The 22,691-nt window shown below is 45.3% G+C and overlaps 1 protein-coding gene across 2 annotated transcripts in view; it reads right to left on the bottom strand.

Annotated features, from left to right (window-relative positions):
- Nucleotides 1-18,694, bottom strand: part of NPTN (neuroplastin) — a 124,231-nt gene extending 105,537 nt beyond the window's left edge. For both annotated transcript variants that reach the window (XM_077473779.1, XM_077473780.1), the window contains exon 1: nt 18,453-18,694. In XM_077473779.1, coding sequence (XP_077329905.1) covers nt 18,453-18,552 — 100 coding nt within the window. In that variant the 5' untranslated portion in view covers nt 18,553-18,694. The remainder of the gene's footprint in view (nt 1-18,452) is intronic.
- Between the last annotated feature and the right edge of the window lie 3,997 nt (nt 18,695-22,691).

The following is a 22,691-nucleotide window of genomic DNA, read 5'->3' as shown; positions in this document are numbered from 1 at the left end:
ATTTAGTCTTGCGGTCTATGGTTTCAACACAACACTTGCAATGAGACCCCGTTCACACATTTTGCAAGCATATTACAAGCATTTTACATGTGTATTCACCGATTCAAGTGCTTTTATTTTAGCCAATAGAAAGCACTAGGAGGAGAAGATCAGGGGTGCGCATCTGCCGTTTTGCCAGAAAACATGCAACCACTCGGAAATGGCTTGTAAATCACTCATTGTGAGCATTTCCAGGTCTTCCCGTTGAAGTCTATGGGGCCAATCTGAAAGATGCTCCTGTACTCATTTTGAGCAACAGGCGGTTTGCTACAGGTTCCAAAACACTCAGATGTGAACAAGGGCCATTAAAATGAATAGGAATTTGCTTGTTGAGCTTTATACAGCTACTGTACAAGCAAAAAAAAAATATATGAAATTGCTCAGGTGTGACCTGTAAGCAGCAAGTAAAAGGCAAAAGTGCTGATCCATGAACCAAATTTTGTGCTCAAAAAGTGTCAAAGCCAGGGAGCATGATATGGACACACAAGTATATATTCCAAAGGTTGTCAGAAATACAATCTTTTGATGAAACAAGTGCACAGGAATGGTTAACTTCTAAAATAATGGCCATGTGCAATAACTCCCACTGTATTATATGGCTGCAGAGTATAAGTAGAGTCACACCTGTTTTAGCTAAAATAAATTTAGCAAAATATGCAAATTTTTATAAGCCAACAAATATCACCCACTTTTCAAAAGGTAGATTCTGCAGACTGCAAGCAAGTGCTTCTATACTGGTGATGACGAGCATGAGCTCTCCTCAAAAATTCCTACCAGTGTTTCCCATGAACAGCGTAGAGCTGCATAGTTGCACCTTTTAGCTGGCACATAAAAACTCAAAGAAAAAGCAGATCCCTGGTGTTTCACTGTTTATTTTAAATGCATTTTAGGAAGAAAAAAAAAAGGTACAGGCATAAAAATAAATTATGGTTTAATATAATTTCCCTGATGTTCCTTTTAAGCCCTTTAATACAGTACTACAGTAGTTGTGTGTAAAGTCTCAGCTCCAGTCACACGCAAACCAAGAAATATTAAAAGGAGGAAGAGGAAAAAAATGTAGTTTACACAACACAAAATGACTGTTGGCATGGAAACTCTTCTGTTAAAAAAAATAAATCATACTGCCAAAGGACAATAAGCTTTATTTGCTGGCATGGCAGCAAAGGGGGGAATAATATATATACCGTATATACTCGAGTATAGGCCGACCCGAACATAAGCCGAGGCCCCCAATTTACCACAAAAAAACTGGGAAACTTATTGACTCGTGTATAAGCCGAGGGTGAGACATGCCTGTCCATCCCTGTGTGTCCGTCCATCCCTGTGTGTCCGTCCATCCCTGTGTGTCCGTCCCTGTGTGTCCGTCCATCCCTGTGTGTCCGTCCCTGTGTGTCCGTCCATCCCTGTGTGTCCGTCCATCCCTGTGTGTCCAGCCTACCTGTGTCCCGAGCCTGCGTCCCGAGCCTGTGTGCTTCTGCCATGCCAGGATCGCCGCTCTTCTCGTCTGACAGACGGCGTCGGCGCCCATTCCACTGTTCAAAAGCCGCTCCTCCGTCTGTGATAGGCGGAACACTCAATTTCCCAGCAGTCTGTGTTCCGCCTATCACGGACATCCTCTCATCCTCGTCCGTAGTATGAGGATGAGCGGATGTCCTGACTGCTGGGAAATTGAGTGTTCCGCCTATCACAGACAGGGAGGCGCGGCTTTTGAATAGTAGAATGGCCGCCGTCTGTCTGCTCGACACGCTGATCGGGCAGGCAGACGGCGATGACTCGAGTATAAGCCGAGGGGGGCACTTTCAGCCTCAAAAAAGAGGCTGAAAATCTCGGCTTATACTCGAGTATATACGGTAATCTCTTTAGGCTACTTTCACACTGGGGCAGGTTCCAGTGCCGCTAGATTTAGCTGCGCATTACCGTAGTTTAGGGGCCGAGGAAAGGGTTAAGGCACCTGTGTTACAGGCGCTTTGGCAGCACTGCCCTTTCATTCCAAACCGCCCTAAAGATGCTGCCTGAAGGACTTTTTCCCATCCCTCAAGCGCACTGGCCCAGTGTGAAAGCACTTAGGCTTTCACACAGGGGAGGCATGAGAGGCGCTTTACAGGCACTATTTTTAACGCTAAAATGCCTGAAAAGCGCCTCAGTGTGAAATAGGTCTAAATTTTAGGGATGCACCAAAATTTCGGCCGCCGAAACATATCGGCCGAAAATGCCCTTTTCGGCAATTTGCCGAAAGAGAAAAACGGCCGATAATGGAGCCGAAAATGGGACGTGGCCTGGGTAGGGGGCAGGGCTCTACCCCCCACCCCTGGTGCCGCCCATCATGAAAAGCTATATCATGCTATAGTGCAGGAGAGCTGCCTCCGCCACCTGTCTGATCACAGCGCGGGAACAACACAGCTTTCATTTCAATAGCTGTGTGTGGTCCCGGCCACGCGGTGTCACATACAGCCCCTCCCCCTTATCCGGGCACTTTGATAGACAGATCACCCGCAGGATTGGATGGATGATCTGTCTATCAAAGTGCCCGGACAGGGGGGAGGGGCTGTATGTGACGGCGTGCGGCCGGGAACACACAGCTATTGAACCAAAAGCTGTGATGTTCCCGGCGCTGTGATCAAACAGGCGATGGAGGTGGCTCTCCTCTCTTCCCTTCACAGGCTAGCTGCAATGGGGGACACTGGCTGCAATGGGGGACACTGGCTGGCTGCATCTGACGGGCACTGGTGAGGCTGCATTGTATCATGTGTGCAGTTTATGACCATCTCCCGTACCATGTCCCCAGTTTCTGACCATCTCATGTACCATGTCCCCAGTCTCTGGCCATCTCCTGTACCATGTCCCCAGTCTCTGACCATCTCCTGTATAAAAATATTTTTTACAAGCAGTCCCCGGGTTACAAACAAGATAGGGTCTGTAGTTTTTTTTTTTTTTTTTTTTATTCAACTCAAAGTGTAGCTTCAGCCAAAAAAACAAAAACAAAAAAAACATGTTTTTTGATAGCATTGGGAATGGTTAATACCCCTGTGATGTCTATGTTGCCATCCATGTCCCTGTTAAGAGGATTTCACCTCACTTTCTGTCCCCATGACAATTGGATTTTGAAAACTTTGGGTTGTCGTGGAAACAAGGATTGGTAATAAAGTTTCAGTGGAGACACCTTTTACCATAATTTCTACAAGAGTGAATTTCCCTTCCTTGGGAAGTAGAATTCTGCTCACTTCCTGTTGCCTTCATCCTTTTGTAAGTAGGATGTTTGTAACCCGGGACCACCTGTACAGTGAGGGTGAATATGGCCAGCTGGTTTACGGGGCTTTTTTTGCGGTTTAAATTGAATAGTAAATTTAGTGGGCCATCTACCATCTACACATACCCCTATGGGTTGTTTTGTATTCTTTGTGTTGGCAGCCTGTCTAAGTAACAGTGCGTGGGGAGGCTTATGTTATTAAAATCACTAACAGCATTTAAATTTTTTATATATATATATATATATATATATATAATCATTTTTATTTTCACTAGTTACGTCTTACAAAGCTGTCAGGTGGCCTTCTAAAAACCCATACTCAGAATATGGAAAGAAAAAAAAACATAACGAAGTCATCAACCAAAAGGCCAAGGAGTGCAATCCCCTTTGAAGATTTTATAACGGATATGAATAAAACATCCCAAATACCTTATCCTGTGAGTGGAGGTTACTGACATATGCTGAAGGAGCCCATGGAGTGACATGTAAATTAATCACAAAGGAGGATCTCTGGTATCATGTTTCGAAAAGATCACATAGAAGCTATATACGATGATATATGCGTAATTTTCCAATTATGATTTAGGCATATAAGCTGATGATCATTTTCCATAATATATAGGATGTGCATCTGCAAGACTTGGAACAAATATGTATAATAGTTATTAGTCCAGAATCCATGCTGCTAAGCATGTGTGTCCACATATCCTTCTTGTGTAAGGCAAATAGAGTGACGGTTTGAATATTTATGCTCGTTATATATTTTTATTTGTATAATCTTTATGTTCACAATTCTGACAAAACAGTCAAAATTACAATAATGATCAGATAGCTAAGAAGGGGAAAAGGCTTTGTGGTCATCAGAACATATGAACCATATCACTATTAATTTGTCTCTAGCCCTGCTACCAAACTTAAGCAGCATTAATGAACATACACCGCTGATTTGGGCAGAAAAAATAAAGCCAGATGGCAAACAGCGACAGGAAACATAAAACATTTAAATCAAACAAAAAGAAAAGAATGTGCTCTAATAAATTATGCTAGCAGTCATGTATCAAATATCGGGATATTAAGTCAAGTCTATAGGTTTTCTGACAGTTACACTCCTCCTACCGGGATGGTAGCCTTTGGTTGCGCGTTTGTATGGGCCTCTTCTACATAATGAATTCAAGTGGCCCAAATTCCATACCATTTATCATGCCTGTCCTTTCAGGTCACCATCCATTCCTCTGCAACCCTAATATTTTTCACAAGGTGGATCCAATCCAAGGGGCTTGGAACTTGTCTGCTTTTCCAGTAGATGGGGATCAGTCTCCTAGCCGCATTTAGGAGATGAGGCAGTACCGACTTTCGGTAGAGGGTGAGAGGAATGTTGGGGACATGCAGGAGGAAGCACACAGGAGAGTCAGGGAGGTCCATGTTCAATGAGGTTTATTTGGGTTCTAATGTCCTGCCAGTACAGTTGTAACTTAGGGCAATCCCACCAAATGTGCAAAAATGAACATCTAGGTCCACAATCCCTCCAGCAAGCATCTGAGGAGGTTGGGTATATTTTAGAAAGTTTGGTGGGGACCCTATATCATCTAGTCATTCCTTTAACCCATTCTCCTTCATTTTCGTGTCAACAGAACTTGAGTAAGGTGGTATAAATGGTCAAGTTGCAGCTCAGTAAACTCATGTTGCAGGTCTCTTTCCCATTCTCGAATGTATATTGGTTTCCCCTTGGGTCCTTGCCCCAGTAGCATCTCATATAGGACAGATATAGAGTGCGGGAGGGGATTGGCAGACATGCACAGCTTCTCAAATGGGGTGGAGGTGGTGGGGGAGCATATGGCTTGAGGTAGACCAGGCCCAAAATGTTGAAGCTGTCCATGTCTCCAGTCGCCTAAGGGAATCTACCATATTGAACTGCAAGTTCTACCTACCACACCTCGCCATCCAAGTACAGAAGAAAAACAGGTGTTCCCCTGGGGCAACCTCCTAGGGGTGCCAGTGGGGAGAACCAAGGGGGCAAGCTATCCTTACCTGTTTAGGGTATCCCATAGCTTCAAAGCATGAGCAGTCACTGGAGAAACAAATACTGACAGACCTCTATGTGCCAGGGGTAGCCACGAGGCATGGGATAAGTTGCGGCCAGCTAGAAATTTTTCTAAAGATACCCACACCTTAGGCCCCTTTCACACATGCGGACAGTATGTCCGTATTTCATCCATCCGTTTGCGGATGAAATACGGGCATACATTCATCCCTATGGGATAGCGGGTGTCTGCGGATGAGCATCCGCAGACACGCGCTATTGTCCGCCTCCGCAACTGTCCGATTCTGCAGACGGAGGAAAATCCTATTTTTCTGTCCGTCTGCAGAGCGGATCGGATGAACACGGACAGACGGTCCGTGCTCATCCGATCCCCATGAGAGCGGAGAGCTGACAGGGCGGTCCCTGCTCAGTGTGCGGAAACCGCCCTGTCCGCCGCCGGCTCAGCGGGGACAACGGAGCGATCCCCGCTGAGCGAGCGGATCATCACGGGGCAGATCATTACTGATCCGCCCCGTGTGAAAGAGACCTTAGAGGACACCCCATGGTGCCAGTCCAATATCCACTGCAGGGCGATCACCTCATATTTGTGGAAATCTGCGACGCCCAGTCTTCCCAGCCGCTTAGGTCTCTGTAAGGTGCGAAGAGCTAACCGAGGGCTTCACCCCTGCCAGATGCATTTTAGAAACCTACTATTAAAGTGGTTGTAAACCCTTACAACCAACTTTGACCTACAGGTAAGCCTAGATTAAGGCTTACCTGTAGGTCCAAGAAATATACCGTGTAGGTTTAGGAGATATTTGCTGAAAGACAGGCACCGCTGTCTACGGCACTGAGCGTGCCGCGGTCAATGGCGATATGCCGCAAATGGCGGCTCCCGTGCGCATGCGCGGGAGTGACATCACCGCAGCTTCGCCGAATGACAGCGGCGGAGTGGCGAGATTCGAGAAGATGGATGCGCTGGACTACAGGGGACAGCGGTGACTTCGCTGGCTCCTGTGTCAGGTAAGTGACACATAATGGGCTACTATGCGATGCATAGTAGTCAATTATGCTTTACCTTTGCAGGGAATGAAAGAGGAAGTAAACTCATCAGAGTTTACTTCCTCTTTAACCGCTTGAGATCCGCGTTATAGTCAAATGACGGCTACAGCGCGGACCTCCTTTGCCGGGACGACGTCTATTGACGTCGTCCCGTGCACGAGCGACCTGCGCGCCCCCTGAGGGGTGCGCGCGGCGAGCTCTGTGATCAGCGAGTCTATGAGACTTGCCTGATCACAGATCGGAGCAAGGGGTCGATTCCGACCCCTTACCACGTGATCAGCTGTCAGCCAATGACAACAGCAACGGTAATCGGCTATTTTTCCAAAGCCGATCACCGGCGGTCTTGAGAGGGACTTCAGTCCCGATCACGGCCAAGTCATTAGTGCCCACCTGCCCCCTGCCAGTGCCACCTAAATAAAGTAAGTGCCACCCATCAGTGCCCACAATCTGCCTCAACAGTGCTGCACCTCATATGCCACATATCCGTGCCACCTATCAGTGGTACCTATCTATGCCCATCCATGCCATCTTATCGGTGCCCATCTTTGCTGCCTTATCTGTGCCTATCAGTGCCCACGAGTGCAGCCTATCAGTGCCCACCAGTGCAGCCTATCAGTGCCGCCTCATCAGCGAGAGATCCTTTTTCAATAGGAAAGGTGTCCGATAGGACTCCGTTCACTTTAACTCGGGCTTCGGGGTGGCTATACATCAATGTTATCCAGGAGAGCATGTTAGGGCCAAGCCCTAGCCTGGTCAATACAGCTCGTATACCCAATCCACCCTGTCAAACGCCTTTTCAGTGTCCGTGGAAAGCAGGAGACAGGGCGTTTGTGCCCAGTGGATCAACTGGATAGCCTGATTAGAGTTGTCCCTAGCGTCCCTTCCGGTAATAAAACCCATTTGGTCTGGATGTATGATGGATGGCATAAACTATGGGTTTATGACGGTTCGCTAAAATTTTCGCTAATATTTTTATGTCGGTGTTAAGATAAGCTATATCGATCTGTAGCTGCTAGGGACAGTGTGGTCTTTCCCTTCCTTGGGGAGTACTGTGCTATGGGCTAGTAATCCCTCCTCAGGTATAGCGGTACCCAAAGTTAAGATGTTAACCGATTCGCAACTGCCTCTCGCAGCTATACTGCATCAGAAGGGCACGTATAGGCAGATTAACGTACCTGTATGCTGTCCTTCAAAAAGCGGCTTGCGGGCACGTGCCGCCACCAGGAGCTCCGTGACCCACGGACTCCATGTCCGCTGGCATACCCACGATCATCTCACGGTAAGGAAGAAAGGGGAGTTGCTAATGTAAACAAGCATCTCTCCATTCTGCCTAGTGACACTGTCACTGATAAGCTCTCCCTGTAATAGGGAGCGCTGATCAGTAACATGTCACACAGCTCCTCCCCCCCACAGTTAGAATCACTCCCTAGGACACACTTAACCCCTACAGCGCCACCTAGTGGTTAACCCCTTCCATTTTTTACAGTAATCAATACAATTTTTTTTTAGCATCGTGGTATTAATGCCAACGGTCCAAAAAAACTGTGTTAATTTGTCAGACGTGTCCACCAAAATGTCGCAGTCACTGAAAAAAAATTAAAAATAACACACCTCAATAAAAATGCCATAAAACCCTCCCCTATTTTGTAGAAGCTATAACTTTTTACCAAAAATATGTAGAACACATATCAGTCTAAACTGAGGAAAAAAAAGGGTTTTTTTTAAATATTTTTTGGGGATATAGCAAAAAGTAAAAAAAAGCGTTTAAAATTGTCGCTATTTTTTGTTTATAGCGCAAGGTGATCAAATACCACCAAAAGAAAGCTCTATTTGTGGGAAAGAAAGGACGTCAATTTTGTTTGGGAGCCAGGTCGCACAATTGTCAGTTAAAGCGACGCTGTGCTGAATCGCAAAAAGTGCTCTGGTCAGGAAGGGGATAAAATTCTTCCGGGGCTGAAGTAGTTAAAGTAGGTACACATTCGTATATCCGTCAGGACTTGGGCTTTTCCTTTTCGAGAGTTATTTTACCACTGTTTCCTGTTCCATCTGGGTAATAGGTGTCTCTTGGTGTTTTCTGGATTGGGATGTAAGTTGGGGGGCTTGGGCTTCTGCCAGATATTTCAGAATATGGCCCTGTTTCTTATCTGCTGCCGAGCCAGGTAGTGTAGCAGAGAGATGGTATAGCTGGGCATAGTAGTCCCTAAAGGCCGCTGCAATCTTAGAGGAGTGAACTACTGGGGAACCCATCAGAGAGTTGCTGAGAAACAATTGATTATACGGGTGGGTGGGAAGATGGACCGAGCCAGTGCAAAAGTGTGTCTCCTGTAATAAAAGAATGTGTGCCCCCAAGCGTCTGGTTTCAAGCCACAACTTACTGCGTTTATGAGGTGATCCCAAGCCACAGACATTATATAACACTTTCAGGGAAGCCATAAAAGGTACGTAGTTTGTGGTGTCGTCCCAAGTCCCCATCAGGAGGGAGAAGAGACCTGAAAGTGATTGCTCCATGAATCAGGGAGTGCTGAGAAAATAAAAAAATACAAACAAAATTCTAGAAAACAAAAACAACCATCAAGACATACAATACATTCAAGGGGGACTGTGCCATAAGGAAATCCAAAATATCCAACTCATTACTAGTCGGGAATCTCCACTCGGCCATCTGGCCAAAAAACGTGGAGGTCAGCGAGTAGCGTGGGGTCCCAAATATGGGACATAATTCCTAGGAGTTGACCTATGTGGGGGGATTGGCACAGCACCAAGTGCGAGCCCGCCAGAAAGAAAAACCCCCATTCAGCATTAAGATCACAGCAGCATAAAAGATGTGCAAACCCAAATTACCACAGCAGTAGTAAGAATCAAAATAGAACCCGGGGAACATCAATGGCAGGTAAGCCCCGGTGTTGCAGGAAATGCAGCAGCTCATCTTTGTTGCGCAAGATGACTTGATGGCCATCTTTGGTCACCAAATTAAAAAGAGAAACTCCATCTGTAGACTGGCTTTGGATCCTGAAGGGCATTAAGTAGTGGCTTGAGGGCACAGCGTTGTATTAAGGTGTCTGGAGAGATCCGGGAAAAAGGACAACATTGCGCCATCAAAGTCCACGTGGCGGACACCTCTGAGGTAAAACATTATGCGTTCCTTCAGGGATTATTTGTGTAGCTTGCAGATGATATCCCTCGGCTTGTCTGGGTCGTCTGAAGGTGGACGAAGTGCTCTATGAGCACAGTTTATTTCTATAGGATCATGTGCTTCATGGCCAAGAATCTGTTTGAAAAGGCCTTGCAGGGAAGGAACTATTTCCCTGAGGCCAGTAGCTTCTGGCATACTTCTAATGTGGATGTTAACTCTGCGACTTCTATTCTCAGTCATCCATCTGATCTATTAAAGAGTTAATCTGTCGGTTCGGTGTCTTACAGCATTCGTGAAGTGCTTGCAGGGCAGGTGTAACTGTTTCCCATTGTGATTCCAAATCCTCCACTCTGCCCCCAATGTGTGTTGCATCAGCCTGCAGTGCCTCAATGTCCTGCCTTAAAGGCCTTCTCAACCCTGTGGGAAAATAGCTCCAAACCAGCTTTAGCAGGGAGGTAGAGAATAAAGGCCCATAAATCCTTGTTCCCCATTTCATCACCTGCCGCTGAGGGAGGTATTGGGCTGGCTGAGCTGGAGGATGAGGGAACGAGGGGGATGGAAGCTGTGGAGAGGAGATAGGAGAGGCTGCACGTGTGGCCTGGTATTTACCGGTTGGCGCCATCTTGGAAGTCCCTGCTGCGGCGAGGCTCTGAAAAGTACTGGTCCAGGGATCCAGACTGGTTCCAAGAGGTCCGTTGAGGCTGAGGAGATGTCCGCCGTCTGGATGGCATGGTTTGGAGCTTCTGTGGGTGCGATATCTGAGGTGGGTTCATGAAGCTCCTCTAACAAGCTTTCTCACACGCTCATGCTGCGGCCACACCCCCTGCTTGTTAAACCCCGTAGCAACATAGAATAGTGTATCGCAGTCTTAACAGTTTATTGGGTCTATCATTTTTTAAGAGCACGATTTCTGGTTTGTGGTACACATTTATATATTGGGAGGCAAGATTTCACAAAATTACACATTTTGATGTATTCAATTGTAGGTTAAATTATTATTGGTCATAAGTGAGCAGAGGTGCTCATCAAATGACAATTTACATTGGTTTATTGAATATTTCTCCTATTAGAGGAGGTAATATATGTATAGTATACTGGTACCTATAGTATGAGATAGACACAGATTATCTGTACACTTTGCAGGAAATTTGGGCAACCAATGTCCTGGGGCCCATTTTAAGATGCTATGGTATTTGGAGGTTTTTATTACTAATAATAATATTTCAAGTATGACTAAGATAGGTTTCTAAAAAGGGATTGCACTCTTACTAGTAAGATTTGAGTGTGCTTGTGTGTATATACATGTTGTGGAAGAACAGATTAAACATATTTAAATAAGTGTTCATTGAGACTCAGTCTTTTTGCTAGCTTGCTAATAAACTAGGCTTGTGATTTAAAATTTTATTTGGACATTCTCTTGTGGATGCACCATTAGATTTGACTTCAGCAGCAATCAGGGACATTCCTCCCAGACCGTAGCTCCTAAAGCACAGGAGGCACTGTGACCTTGGAAGAAAAGACCTTGAAACCGGAGCAGCAGTAATGCATATGTATGAAATGCTTTTGGGAAATGGAAATAATAAAAGACTGGCACCTCATTAAATCTTACAACCCCAAAGAAAAACCAGTATGCTGCGAATGGGCCCATCAACTAGGAGAACCAGGTTGTATATGACACTCATCCAAAGAGATATTGGTTTTACTGCATCTGAAATTTGGCTAAATTGACTACACATACAGCACCTTGCAAAAGTATCTTCCCCAGGCATTTTTAGTGTTTTGTTGCCTTACAACCTGGAATGAACATAGGATTGTTTGAGGATTTGCATCATTTAATTTACAGAACATACCCACAACTTTGAAGATTTATTTTTATTGTGAAACAATAGGACAGAAAAAGTCAATGTGCATAACTATTCATCCCCCTAAAGTCGGTACTTTGTAGAGCCACCTTTTGCAGCTATCACAGCTATAAGTCTCTTTGGATAAGTCTCTATGAGCGTACCACATCTTACCACTGGGATTTTTGACCATTTCTCCTTGCAAAACTGCTCCAGCTCCTTCAAGTTGGATGGTTTGCGCTTCAACAGCAGTCTCACAACAGATTTTCTATTGGATTGAAGTCTGGGCCTTGACTAGGCCATTCCAACACATTTACATGTTTCTCCTTAAACCACTCAAGTGTTGCTTTAGCAGTGTGTTTGGGGTCATTGTCCTGCTAGAAGGTGAACCTCTGTTGAAGCCTCAAATCACACAGAGTGGTACAGGTTTTGCTCAAGCACCATCCATCTTTCCCTCAACTCTGACCAGTTCCCCAGGTCAGACTGCTAAAAAACATCCCCACAGCATGATGCTGCTGCCACCATGTTTCAGTGTGGGAGGGATGGTGTTCTTTGGGTGGCGATGGGTTTGCGCCAGACATAGCATTTTCTTTGATGGCCAAAATTATGCCATTTTGTTTTTTGCTGAAAGTAATGGCTTTCTTCTGGCCACTCTGCCATAAGACCCAACTCTATGGAGCATATGGCTTATTTTCATCCTATGTACAGATACTCGTCTCTGCTGTGGAACTCTGCAGCTCCTGGGTTAATCCTGCCTGATTAATGCCCTCCTTGCCCAGTCTGTGAGATTTGGTGTGCGGTTATCCCTTGGTAGGTTTGCTGTTGTGTAATATTCTTTCCATATGGTTATGATAGATTTGATGGTGTTCCTAAGGATCAAAGATTTGGATTTTTTTCTTTTATAACCTAACCCTGATGCCACATACACAGGACCGGATGTTCCGGCAGAAAATGTCCGAAGGTCGTCCTGGCGGACTTTCCACGGATGACGTACGACGGGACTAGAAAAGGAATTTCAATAGCCAGTAGCTGCCCTCGCATCATATTTGGTCTGTCGGACCAGCATACGGATGAACGGGTTTTCCCCGATACGAAAGGAGTCCATTAGACAGATTTGAAACATGTTCCATTTCTAGGTCCGTCTGAATTTTTTTCTGTGGGATCAGATTATCCCACACACGATCAGAATATCCGCCTGAATGATTCCGTTGGACCTATTCTGCCAGAGAGTCAGTTCGTGTGTACGCGGCATGACTTGTACTTAACAACATAGTCCCTTACTTGTTTGGAGCGTTCCTTGGTCTTCATGGCAGTGTTTGGTTAGTGGTGTCTGTTGCTTAGGTGTTGCAGCCTCTGGCCTTTCAAAAAGGTGTGTATATTTAATGACAGATCATGTGACACTTAGATTGCACACAGGTGGACATCATTTCACAAATTATGTGACTTCTAAAGGCAAGTGGTTGCACCAGAGCATTTTTATGGGCTTCATAACAAAGGGGGTAAATACATCCACACGTGCAAATTACCATTTTTTTATTCCTGAAAAATAGTTTCATCTATATATTTCTAATTTTACCAAATTAGACTATTGTGTTCTGATCCATCACATACAATTTTGATTAAAAAAAAAAACACATTGAACTAAAGGCTGTAATGTAACAAAAGGATAGAGGCAGGGGGGTGAATAATTTTGCAAGGCACTGTACTATGAAATGTATACTTTCATAAGAACAATGGACAAATACATACGGTCAGAAGAAATAAGCTTAAGGCTAGGTTCACACTATTGCGATGCGGGAACGCCGCGAATCCGCGGCGTTTTCCCGCATCGCTCACCTCCCGCCGGCAGTTCACACTGCCCTATGCGGACGGCTGGGGGTGTCAATGTTATGTTAATGACACCCCCAGATCCGTCGGCATATCGCAGTGCGATCTGCCGACTCGCACAGGAATCGGATCGCATGGTGTGAACCCCCATGCGATCCGATTCCGTTGCGGACCCAAAAAAGGGTCCCGTGCGAGTTTGCTGCGGGACAGCTGCGAGTTCAGCCATACTATCTGTATGGCTGAACTCGCAGTGCTACGGAGATCGGATGTGATTTGCTGTGCGAATCACATCCGGTTCTCCCCCCGCAGCGGTGTGAACCCAGCCTAATATGGATGCTGCCTATTTGGAGTGCAGATTTACACACTTGCCTTGTTGGGAAGTAAATAAAGTATTTAGCAATAATGTAAATTTTATTCACAGACTTAAAGGATCTCTCTCATCACATAAATAAGGTAATATCCAACTCACACTGTACAATAACTTTATACAAGTCAGTCTTCTGTAATAATTTCCATAGCAACATGGGTATAAAACAGCAATTTTTTTAGTGCCAAATGAAAAAAAAAAAAAAATCAATTTAAATGTGACCCTCATTAAATAAATATGGCCCTAGTGTATTTTACTACGGTAGCTGCAATTAATGGATGTGAAGATTCAGCAACATCAGGCATACAGTACCAAGAGATTAATTATGCTGCTATTAATATCCACTGCCCATTACACAGGACGCTGGTTGTTCCTACCATCTCTCTATTTGCATTTCAGTAGGGGACAACTGTATCCGTTCTTTTCTAGGAGTCTATGAAGAGCATCTTGGATGGGGGCAAGATGTGTTTAGCGTAAAACATGCAACAAAACAAACCTCAGTAAAATGTTTTTGGGAATTCCCTTCAGGTCTTTTTTCAAAGACAACAAAAATCAATCAAAAAGCATTTTAATTAACATGACTTGGTGTAAGCAAAGGCCTTTTGATGACTAAAGGATGTAGAGCACAAAACTACAGGCAAGAGTAAGCTCTCAATGGAAAAAACAGTGTCCTAGCTGCCTATCAGCTTAACATAGGCCTAATAAATAATTCCTGCCTTGCATCAGGTTTGTAAACACATTAATATTTTATCATGATTGCTTTTCATCTTCAAAAAAACCGCTCGGAAGCATGGCTTAAAGTACATACCTAGCCAACAAATGTGGAAAAGTATAAAAAAAATTATATATACATTTATCTACAACTGAAAACAAATTGAAGGAGCTGGGCGGAACATAGTCAGCCAACAGTATCTGCTTGCAAACATGATGCCCTGATGGGCATCATTCCACCAGGCTGTATAGCCAGCTAAGTGAATGCCTACATCCAAAAGAAATGATTCTACACTCCTTCAGTCAGGGACTGAGTTAAATATACAGTGTGTAAATTGCCAGTGCTATACAAGTATATAAATTATATATTAGTTGACCTTCCTTGTATGCCGTGCAGAGTTGTCCTTCACCTGATGAAGAACTGTGATGAAATTCAAAACTAATTTAATAGACAAGTTCTTGATTTAAGAGAAGTAGGACCAAAGCTTTGTTTGGCCATACTTCTCTTCTGGATCACATAACTGCACTTAATTTTACTCTCCTGCAATCAGAATCAGCCGACAACTGGCTAAACTGGTTGGCAGCTAACATCAGAGAGCCGCTCCAAGTTCTGGAAGAATCCCAACCATACTGTTGGGATCCATCCAGATAACTGGTTAGCAGCTGGCTCGGGGGGGGGGGGCAAAGCGGAGAGCAGACTGAGAACTGAATGATCGGAGGTCATGAGATCGCTCCGTTCCCAATTTCAGAACCAACGAAGAACAGCTGCAGCATGGATGCAAGTACATATTTTTTTGTTCAAGTTCAAACTCTTCATCTTACAAGGTGATACATACTCTTGTGGAATATGAATATACAATTGTTTTCTTTTTCATTATTGCTACTGAGAACAAAAATTTAAAAAAAACTTAAACCTGAAAGTATATTCTTTGTCCATGGAGGTAGAATATTACTGACCAGATTAAAAAGGCTGGGCTAATTAAATGCACAAAAGCAAATTATTTTGCTGGGACATCCCATCATTTTGACTGCTGCATGTATACAGTATAAGTCAATACACACCCTAGTTTGACACCTTGGCAGATACAATAAAGCAGTTTAAATGCAGTTTGCACGCACATAAATATATATATATATGTATATCCACCCCAGCCAGGTAATTTAAGTCTTGGCAGTTACTAGGCAGAACAAACGCCCTACTGAACATTGACACTCCAGAGCAGTAATAACTCAGCACATAACAGATGAGGACATCAGAGGTGAATTCATTGATTTGCAAACCTCCTCCCCTGCAGAAAATTTTTGGTTGACTGTGAAATGTTTGTACAGATATGTGCATTGTATGAAAAATATCAACGTCTGGATTAATATATGGGGGGGGGGGGGGGGTAAACCGCCTTTTGCCCAAATCTGTACACACACATTGAGACAAATCCAAAAACATTAACAACTCAGATTGGTAAATCAATAAAATCACCTCTAGAAGACAGAAAATAAAAACAGACAAGCCGGTCAGCTCAGATTGCCATCGAATAATGGGAGAGAAGGCCACAGAATAGTCATATACATGCAATTCAGCCATCAGTGACCCCAGGGTGGACACAGGGAGGTTACTGGGGGCTGAAATAGAAGAAAAACACTACATGCACATCTACAGAGAGGATACAGTGTTAGGCCCTGTTCACACATACTGCAGTGATCTGCATTTTACTGCACTGGAAAAACACAGGTCACCGCAAGGACACATAGAAAACAATTTATTTTTAATGCGTCCCGTTCACGCAACAAAACTGGTGCCATGCGCAGTGCAGTTAAAATGCTATATACACATTTTAGGGCCCATTCACATTAGACAGTCACCACACGGTAAAACTGTAGTGGGAGCAATGTACAATTTGTTGAATCACACAGCTCTTTTTTCAAACTTTATTAAAAGTACAAAAAAATATTTAATTATAAATATTTATACTGCTGCACAGTGACATGCGATTCTGTCCACTGCAAAAAATGCAGGATGACTGCATTTTATTGCCAATCACTGCAGCACAGCTCCAGGCTGCATTTTAGCATCAATAGGATACATAGAAAACGTTTTCTCCATGGGGTTGACTTACTAAAACTGGAGTGTGCAAAATCCAGGGGAAGCGCTGCATAGAAACCAATCGGCTTCCAGGTTTTTTGTCAAAGCTGAAAGTATATGTCCAGGAAAAAAACAAATCTAAACCTGCTCTGACACATTCTAAGCCTAATCTATCTAACCCTGTAAAGCAAAAAAAATATAATAATCGCTGTACTTAGCTATTCTGCATTTGATCCAGGGTTTCAGTGGCACAAGCTGTATGCAGGAGAGGACAATGGCTGTGAAATGCCTGGGAAGTGACGTTATCCATAGACTTACTATGGGGCTTCTGTTGTCTACCTTTCCTCCACCTACCTCTGCACTGAAAGCCGCCGCTGAAAGGTGATGCTGGGACCAGACCGGCTGCAATATAGGTATGTATAGCGATTTTTGCTTTACAGGGTTAGATAGATTAGGTTTAGCATTACTTAGGGTTTGCCTGAACTTCCACTTTAGTTGATAGGGTTGCACAGATACCATTATTGGTGCCAATACTAAGCATTTGCACGAATAGTCATGCAAATGCTCCGATACTTTTGTAGTGCGATTTGAGCATATACAAAATGAATGGGCTCCAATAACACTGCAAAGAACTGCATGTGATTGGAACAGGAATGTGGTGCGATCCATGTCCCAATTGCATGCGGTTTTCCCCACCGCTCCTGTGTAAACCCAGGCTTGTCATAGTGACCTGGGTTCACATGGGAGCAGTGGGGGAAACTGTATGCAATCTGGAGAGGAATCTCATGCAATTCTTTGTAATGCGATCTGAGCGCATTCATTTTGTATGGACTCAAATCGCACTGCAAAGGTATCGGAGCATTTGCATGAGTATTTGGGCAAATGCTTAGTATTGGTATCGGTGTAATCCTATCAATTAAAGTAGAGGTTCAGGCAAAACCTAAGTAATGCTAAACCTACTCTGGCACATTCTAAACCTAATTTATCTAACCCTGTAAGGCAAAAAACAAAAAACACACTATGCATACCTATTCCGCAGTCAGTCTGGTCGCAGCATCAGCTGTCAGCTTCAGTGTGGAGGCTGGTGTAGGAGAGGCAACCAACAGAAGCCCCATAGTAAGTCTTCCTGCTCAAATCGCATTCAATTCTTTGCAGTGTGATCTAAGCCTATTCATTTTGTATAGGCTCAAATTTTATCACAAAATATCAGTACTCGCCAATATAAAAACAGTATTGGTGGTGCTCTAAGGATTGAGCAAGCTGACGTTAGAAGCTGATTGGCTACCATGCTCAGCTGCCCCAGATTGTGCACTCTCTAGTATTAATAAAATCAACCCCCTTGTGTCTTAGGGGTGACTGGCGTTTTTACAGTACGGTAAAACTCCAGTCACCACGCTAGTGTGAAATGGGCTTTAAAGGCTACAAGTACGCATTTTAATGCATGCACATCCATGGGGGGGGGGGGGGGGGGGTATTTTGTCATTTACAAGGACCAGTAGCAATTAAACATGTGTCAATGCACATAAAAATGCACATCCATTTTTCAAGCATTTTCATGGAAGTTGATGTGTGAACAGGTCCTTAACCATATAGAGGGCTGGCTGCTAAGGGGACAGCCATGGGGGAAGGTGGGGGGAATACAAGGCGTACGGATAGAGAGCGCAGGTCTATAGATCATGGCTATAATCTGCTTTCTTGGAAACGGTGAGCGTTGCACACACAGGAGACGGTCACTTCTACACACAGCACTGTGCATGGTCTCCATCCTCCGCTATGGGTGCCCCCAGTCCAGGTGGCACAGTGCCAGGGGTCCATGCTGGGCACAGATGTCCCCCTGCAGGATGGAGCCATGTACATCCTAGGTATAGGAGGAGAACACACAGCCATCTGTCCTATGCCTGCCTCCATGGCACCCCCAAGGAGCAGCACCATCCTCTCCCTCTGCCTGCCCTGTGTATGACCAGCCCTGGTTACCACAACTGCCTCCCTCCTCCCCCCCCCCCCTCCATCATCTTCTCCTCCTCCTCCTCAGCCTTCTCTCATGCAGCTCCTAAGGTGCCCCTCACCCAGCCATGCACCCCTCCTCCCCCACCCTGCACCACACAGCGCGCTCCTTCTCCCTTACCGTTCTGGGTGCCGCTGGCCGGTCCCGGGACAAGGCCGCACAGCACAAGCAGCACCAGCAGGAGGGCGGCAGGCAGAGGGTGAAGGTTGCAGCGGTCCATGTGCGCACTGAGAGAGGTAGACACAGCCAGGCGGGTGTGCAATCTCTCGGGCCTGGGATCCGGTATCCGCCGCTTCCCCCCTCTAGCTCGCGCGCTCTCGCTCTCGCTCTCTCTCGGTTCTCCTCCCGCAGCGAGCAAGCTGAGTCTCGCGAGAAGCCGCCTGTCCGTGTGTGGGAGAGAGAAAGAGGAGGGGCCAGGCGCTGCGTCAGGCCACCAGAAGAAGGGAGCCCCGCCCAGTGCAGCTGTGTGCCCCGCCTATGGGCGGTGCGGAGATGGGGTGGGCGGGGCTGAAATCGTCGCTTACAATAAAACCAAGACTGAGTCACAAAACGCTGCGTACTGTAAAGATTGCGCAGATGCAGATTACTGCTAGTAAAATGACAATGTCTGCTTTGTTGTTTCTAAGCAACCCCCCCCCCCCCATCTGCTCCTTTATCTACAGGCATGTGGGCGGGGCTTATGTGTGGTGCAGAGGGAGCAGGTGACACAACTGGTCCTTAAAGGCATAAAGGCACTGGTCCTTTATCGGAGAAAAGCCTTTGCAGATAAGGGACAGCTGTAGAATAACTACTTCCCATCCAGGCCAATTCTGGCACTTCGCTCCTACATGTAAAAATCATTTTTTCTTTCTAAAAAAAATCACTCAGAACCCCCAAACATTATATATGTTTTTTTTTAACCAGTTGCCGACTGCCGCATGACAATGTACATCGGCAGAATGGCACGGGCAGGCATATTGGCGTACCTGTTCGTCCATGCCTGCCCGATCGCCCCCCCCCACCCCCCCCCCCCCCCCCAATTCCTGTGGTGGTCAGAATCCGTTCAGGAGTGATCGGTGAGGAGCGGGAGGCCATTCATTCATGGCCACCCCCTCGCGATCGCTCCTGGCGAATACAATGCTCCTGTAATGTAAATAGGAGCAGAGGAAGTGATGTAATCTCTCCTCATGTCGGTCTTTTTGGTTCCGGCAGCGATGAGAGAAGATCTATGTGAGTTGCACTAACACTACACGTTACAGTAGAACACGCAGGCACCCAATTCACCCCCCGATCACCCCCCTGCACCCCTTATCACAGTGACACCAATTTCAGTTTTTTTTATTGATTATTGCATTGGTGTCATTTGTGACTGCAATAACTGTTAGGGCAGTTAGGGTTAGACCCCTTTAAGTCTAGGGTACCCCCTAACCCCCCCAAATAAAGGTTTAACCCCTTGATCACCCCCGTCATCAGTGTCACTAAGCGATCGTTTTTCTGATCCCTGTATTAGTGGCACAGGTGACGCTAGTTAGGCAGGTAGGTATTTAGGTTCGCCATCAGCTTTTTATAGCGTTAGGGACCCCCATATACTACCTAATAAAGTTTTTAACCCACTTATTGCCGCCTAGTTAACCCTTTCACTAGTGATCACGTATAACTGTTACGGGTGACGCTGGTCAGTTAGTTTGTTTTTTATAGTGTCAGGGCGCCCGCCATTTATTACCTAATAAAGGTTTAACCCCCTGATCACCCGGCGGGTGATATAAGTTCGGTTTTTGGGGTCTGCGTCCCCCCAAGCAACGTCAGGTTAGTGCCAGTACTGCTAACACCCACGCACGCAGCATAACCTCCCTTAGTGTTATAGTATCTGAACGGATCGATATCTGATCTGATCAGATCTATACTAGCGTCCCCAGCAGTTTAGAGTTCCCAAAAACACAGTGTTAGCGGGATCAGCCCAGATGCCTGCTAGAACCTGTGTTTTGCCCCAAGTGCAGTATTGATCAATCACTATCACTTACAAAACACTAAACACACATAACTACAGTGTTCGTGAGTCAGGCCTGATCCCTGCGATCGCTAACAGTTTTTTTGGTAGTGTTTTGATACAGTCGCTAACAGCCTAGGATCTTTTTTACCTGTGAGTCTCACTAGTGTGCCACTAAATTTAGAGCCCAAAATGGCAAATCGAAGGTACACTAGTGAAGAGGCCTACACATTTCTGAGCATGACAGATAGTGAAGAGGAATTCACTCATCTGTCAAATTTAGGTTCAGAATACGATCCTGTAGACGACAGCGGCTCCATGACAGATAGTTCTGACGACAGAGTTGTGGTCCCTGCCAAGGTCAGGTATACCAGACGCTGATCTTCTTTTGTTGTTGAGGTGCAAGAACCGCAAGTCCCTCGTATGAAGCAGAGAAATACTAGTGCCGCTATTCCTTCTGGTGAACTGGCAAGCACTAGCAACCTAGTACACCATGGTCGTACATCCAGAACTGCAGTAACACTTGGTGACATGGCGAGTCCCATAAGTGCAGTTCAAGCTGGCAAGGTGGCAAGCACAAGTAGTGTCCCGCTACCACCAAGAAGACAAAGACAGGCCCGTTGTGCCCATAGTGCCCTTCCTGCTGAATTCGCCAATTCGAATTGGGAACCCACCACTTCTGCAGCACCCATACTTTCCCCATTCACTGGCCAACCCGGCATTCAGGTGGAAACAGTTGATTTTACGTCACTTGATTTTTAGTCTGTTTTTCACTGAAGATCTCTATAGATCTATTGTGGACCAAAGCAATTTGCACAGTGGTCAACACATTGCCGTTAATCCCCAGTCCTCCCTTGCCAAAGATTGGAGACCAATTACGGCCTCCGAATTTAAGATCTTTCTGGGCCTTTCCCTGGACATGGGCATAGTTAAAATGAGTATGTTGCGGTCATATTGGTCCACTGACCCAACGTACCATATGCCCGTGTCCTCTGCTTCCATGGCCAGGGCACGATACGAGCAGATCTTGCGGTTTATGCATTTCAATGACAATGAACTCTGTCGTCCTTGTGGAGACCCAGAATACGATCAGCTCTACAAAATTCGGCCCCCAGTAAACCACTTCAAACCACATTTTGCAGAATTGTTTACTCCCCATCAAGTTGTCTGCGCTGATGAGTCCTTGATTAAGTTTTCTTTGTTATTCAAACAGTACCTTCCCAGCAAGCGTGCCAGATATAGGGTCAAGATGTATAAGCTCTGTGACAGGGCCACAGGCTATACATGTCGTTTTATGGTTTACGACGGCAAAGATAGTCACGTAGAGCCAACAAACTGCCCTGACTACATAGGAAGCGCTGGCAAGATTGTGTGGGACTTGGTGTCACCCTTTTTCGAAAAGGGGTACCACTTGTACGTGGATAATTATTACACGAGCGTGCCACTGTTTAGTCACTTGTTTGATCAACAGATTGGAGCATGTGGCACCATGTGATCTAATCGCCGGGGCTTTCCCCAGTGGATTGTAGATGGCCCATCTTAGGCTGGGGGAGAGAGCCTGGGGGAGAGAGCCTGCTTGAAGTGTAATAACTTGTTCGCTATTAAGTGGAGGGATAATAAGAATGTTTTCCTTCTTACCTCCCTTCATGCAGACACAACGGTCCAAATTACTACAGCGACTGGTGTTGTGGAGAAACCCCTCTGTGTCCAAGAATATAACCAAAATATGGGAGGGGTTGAAGTCAACGACCAGTTGTTGGCACTGTACCTAGTTGCCCGTAAGGCCAGATGCTCGTACAGAAAAGTGTCTGTTTATTTATTTCAATTGGCTTTGCTGAATGCTCATGTGCTATACTGAGCTTCAGGATGAACTGGATCCTTCCTTAAATACCAGGAAGAGATTGTCAGAGCCCTTCTGTATCCATACGGTGCTCCACCTCACCATCCCCAACCAAATGCAGTAAGCCAGCTGCATGAGAGGCATTTTCCTTATGTCCTCCCGCGTATCCCTACTCAACGAGCCCCCCCAAAGAAAATGTGTCTGCAGAAAGCTAACATACACTAGTTGAGTATTAGCATAGGGTACAGCATTGCACAGACTAGGCACACTTTCACAGGGTCTTCCAAGATGGCATCACATTTTGAGAGACCCAAACCGCTGGAACCGGTTGAACCGGAAAAAGTGTTAAAAAAAAAACACAAAAAATTAAATATAAAAAACAAAAATAAGTGTTGTTTTATTGTTCTCTCTCTCTCTCTCTATTCTGTCTCTATTGTTCTGCTCTTTTTTACTGTATTCTATACTGCAATGTTTTATTGTTAACCATTTTTTGTTTTCAGGTACGCCATTCAGCTGCAGCTCGTATTTATTTATCTTGACAGCAATAGTGTTT

Source organism: Lithobates pipiens, unplaced genomic scaffold (genome assembly GCF_037356315.1).
Source record: "Lithobates pipiens isolate NorthernLeopardFrog02 unplaced genomic scaffold, aLitPip1_a1.2 Scaffold_8, whole genome shotgun sequence".
Lineage (NCBI taxonomy): Eukaryota > Metazoa > Chordata > Amphibia > Anura > Ranidae > Lithobates > Lithobates pipiens.
Note: the sequence above shows the minus strand (reverse complement) of the source record. Positions and strands in the feature narration are given on the sequence as shown.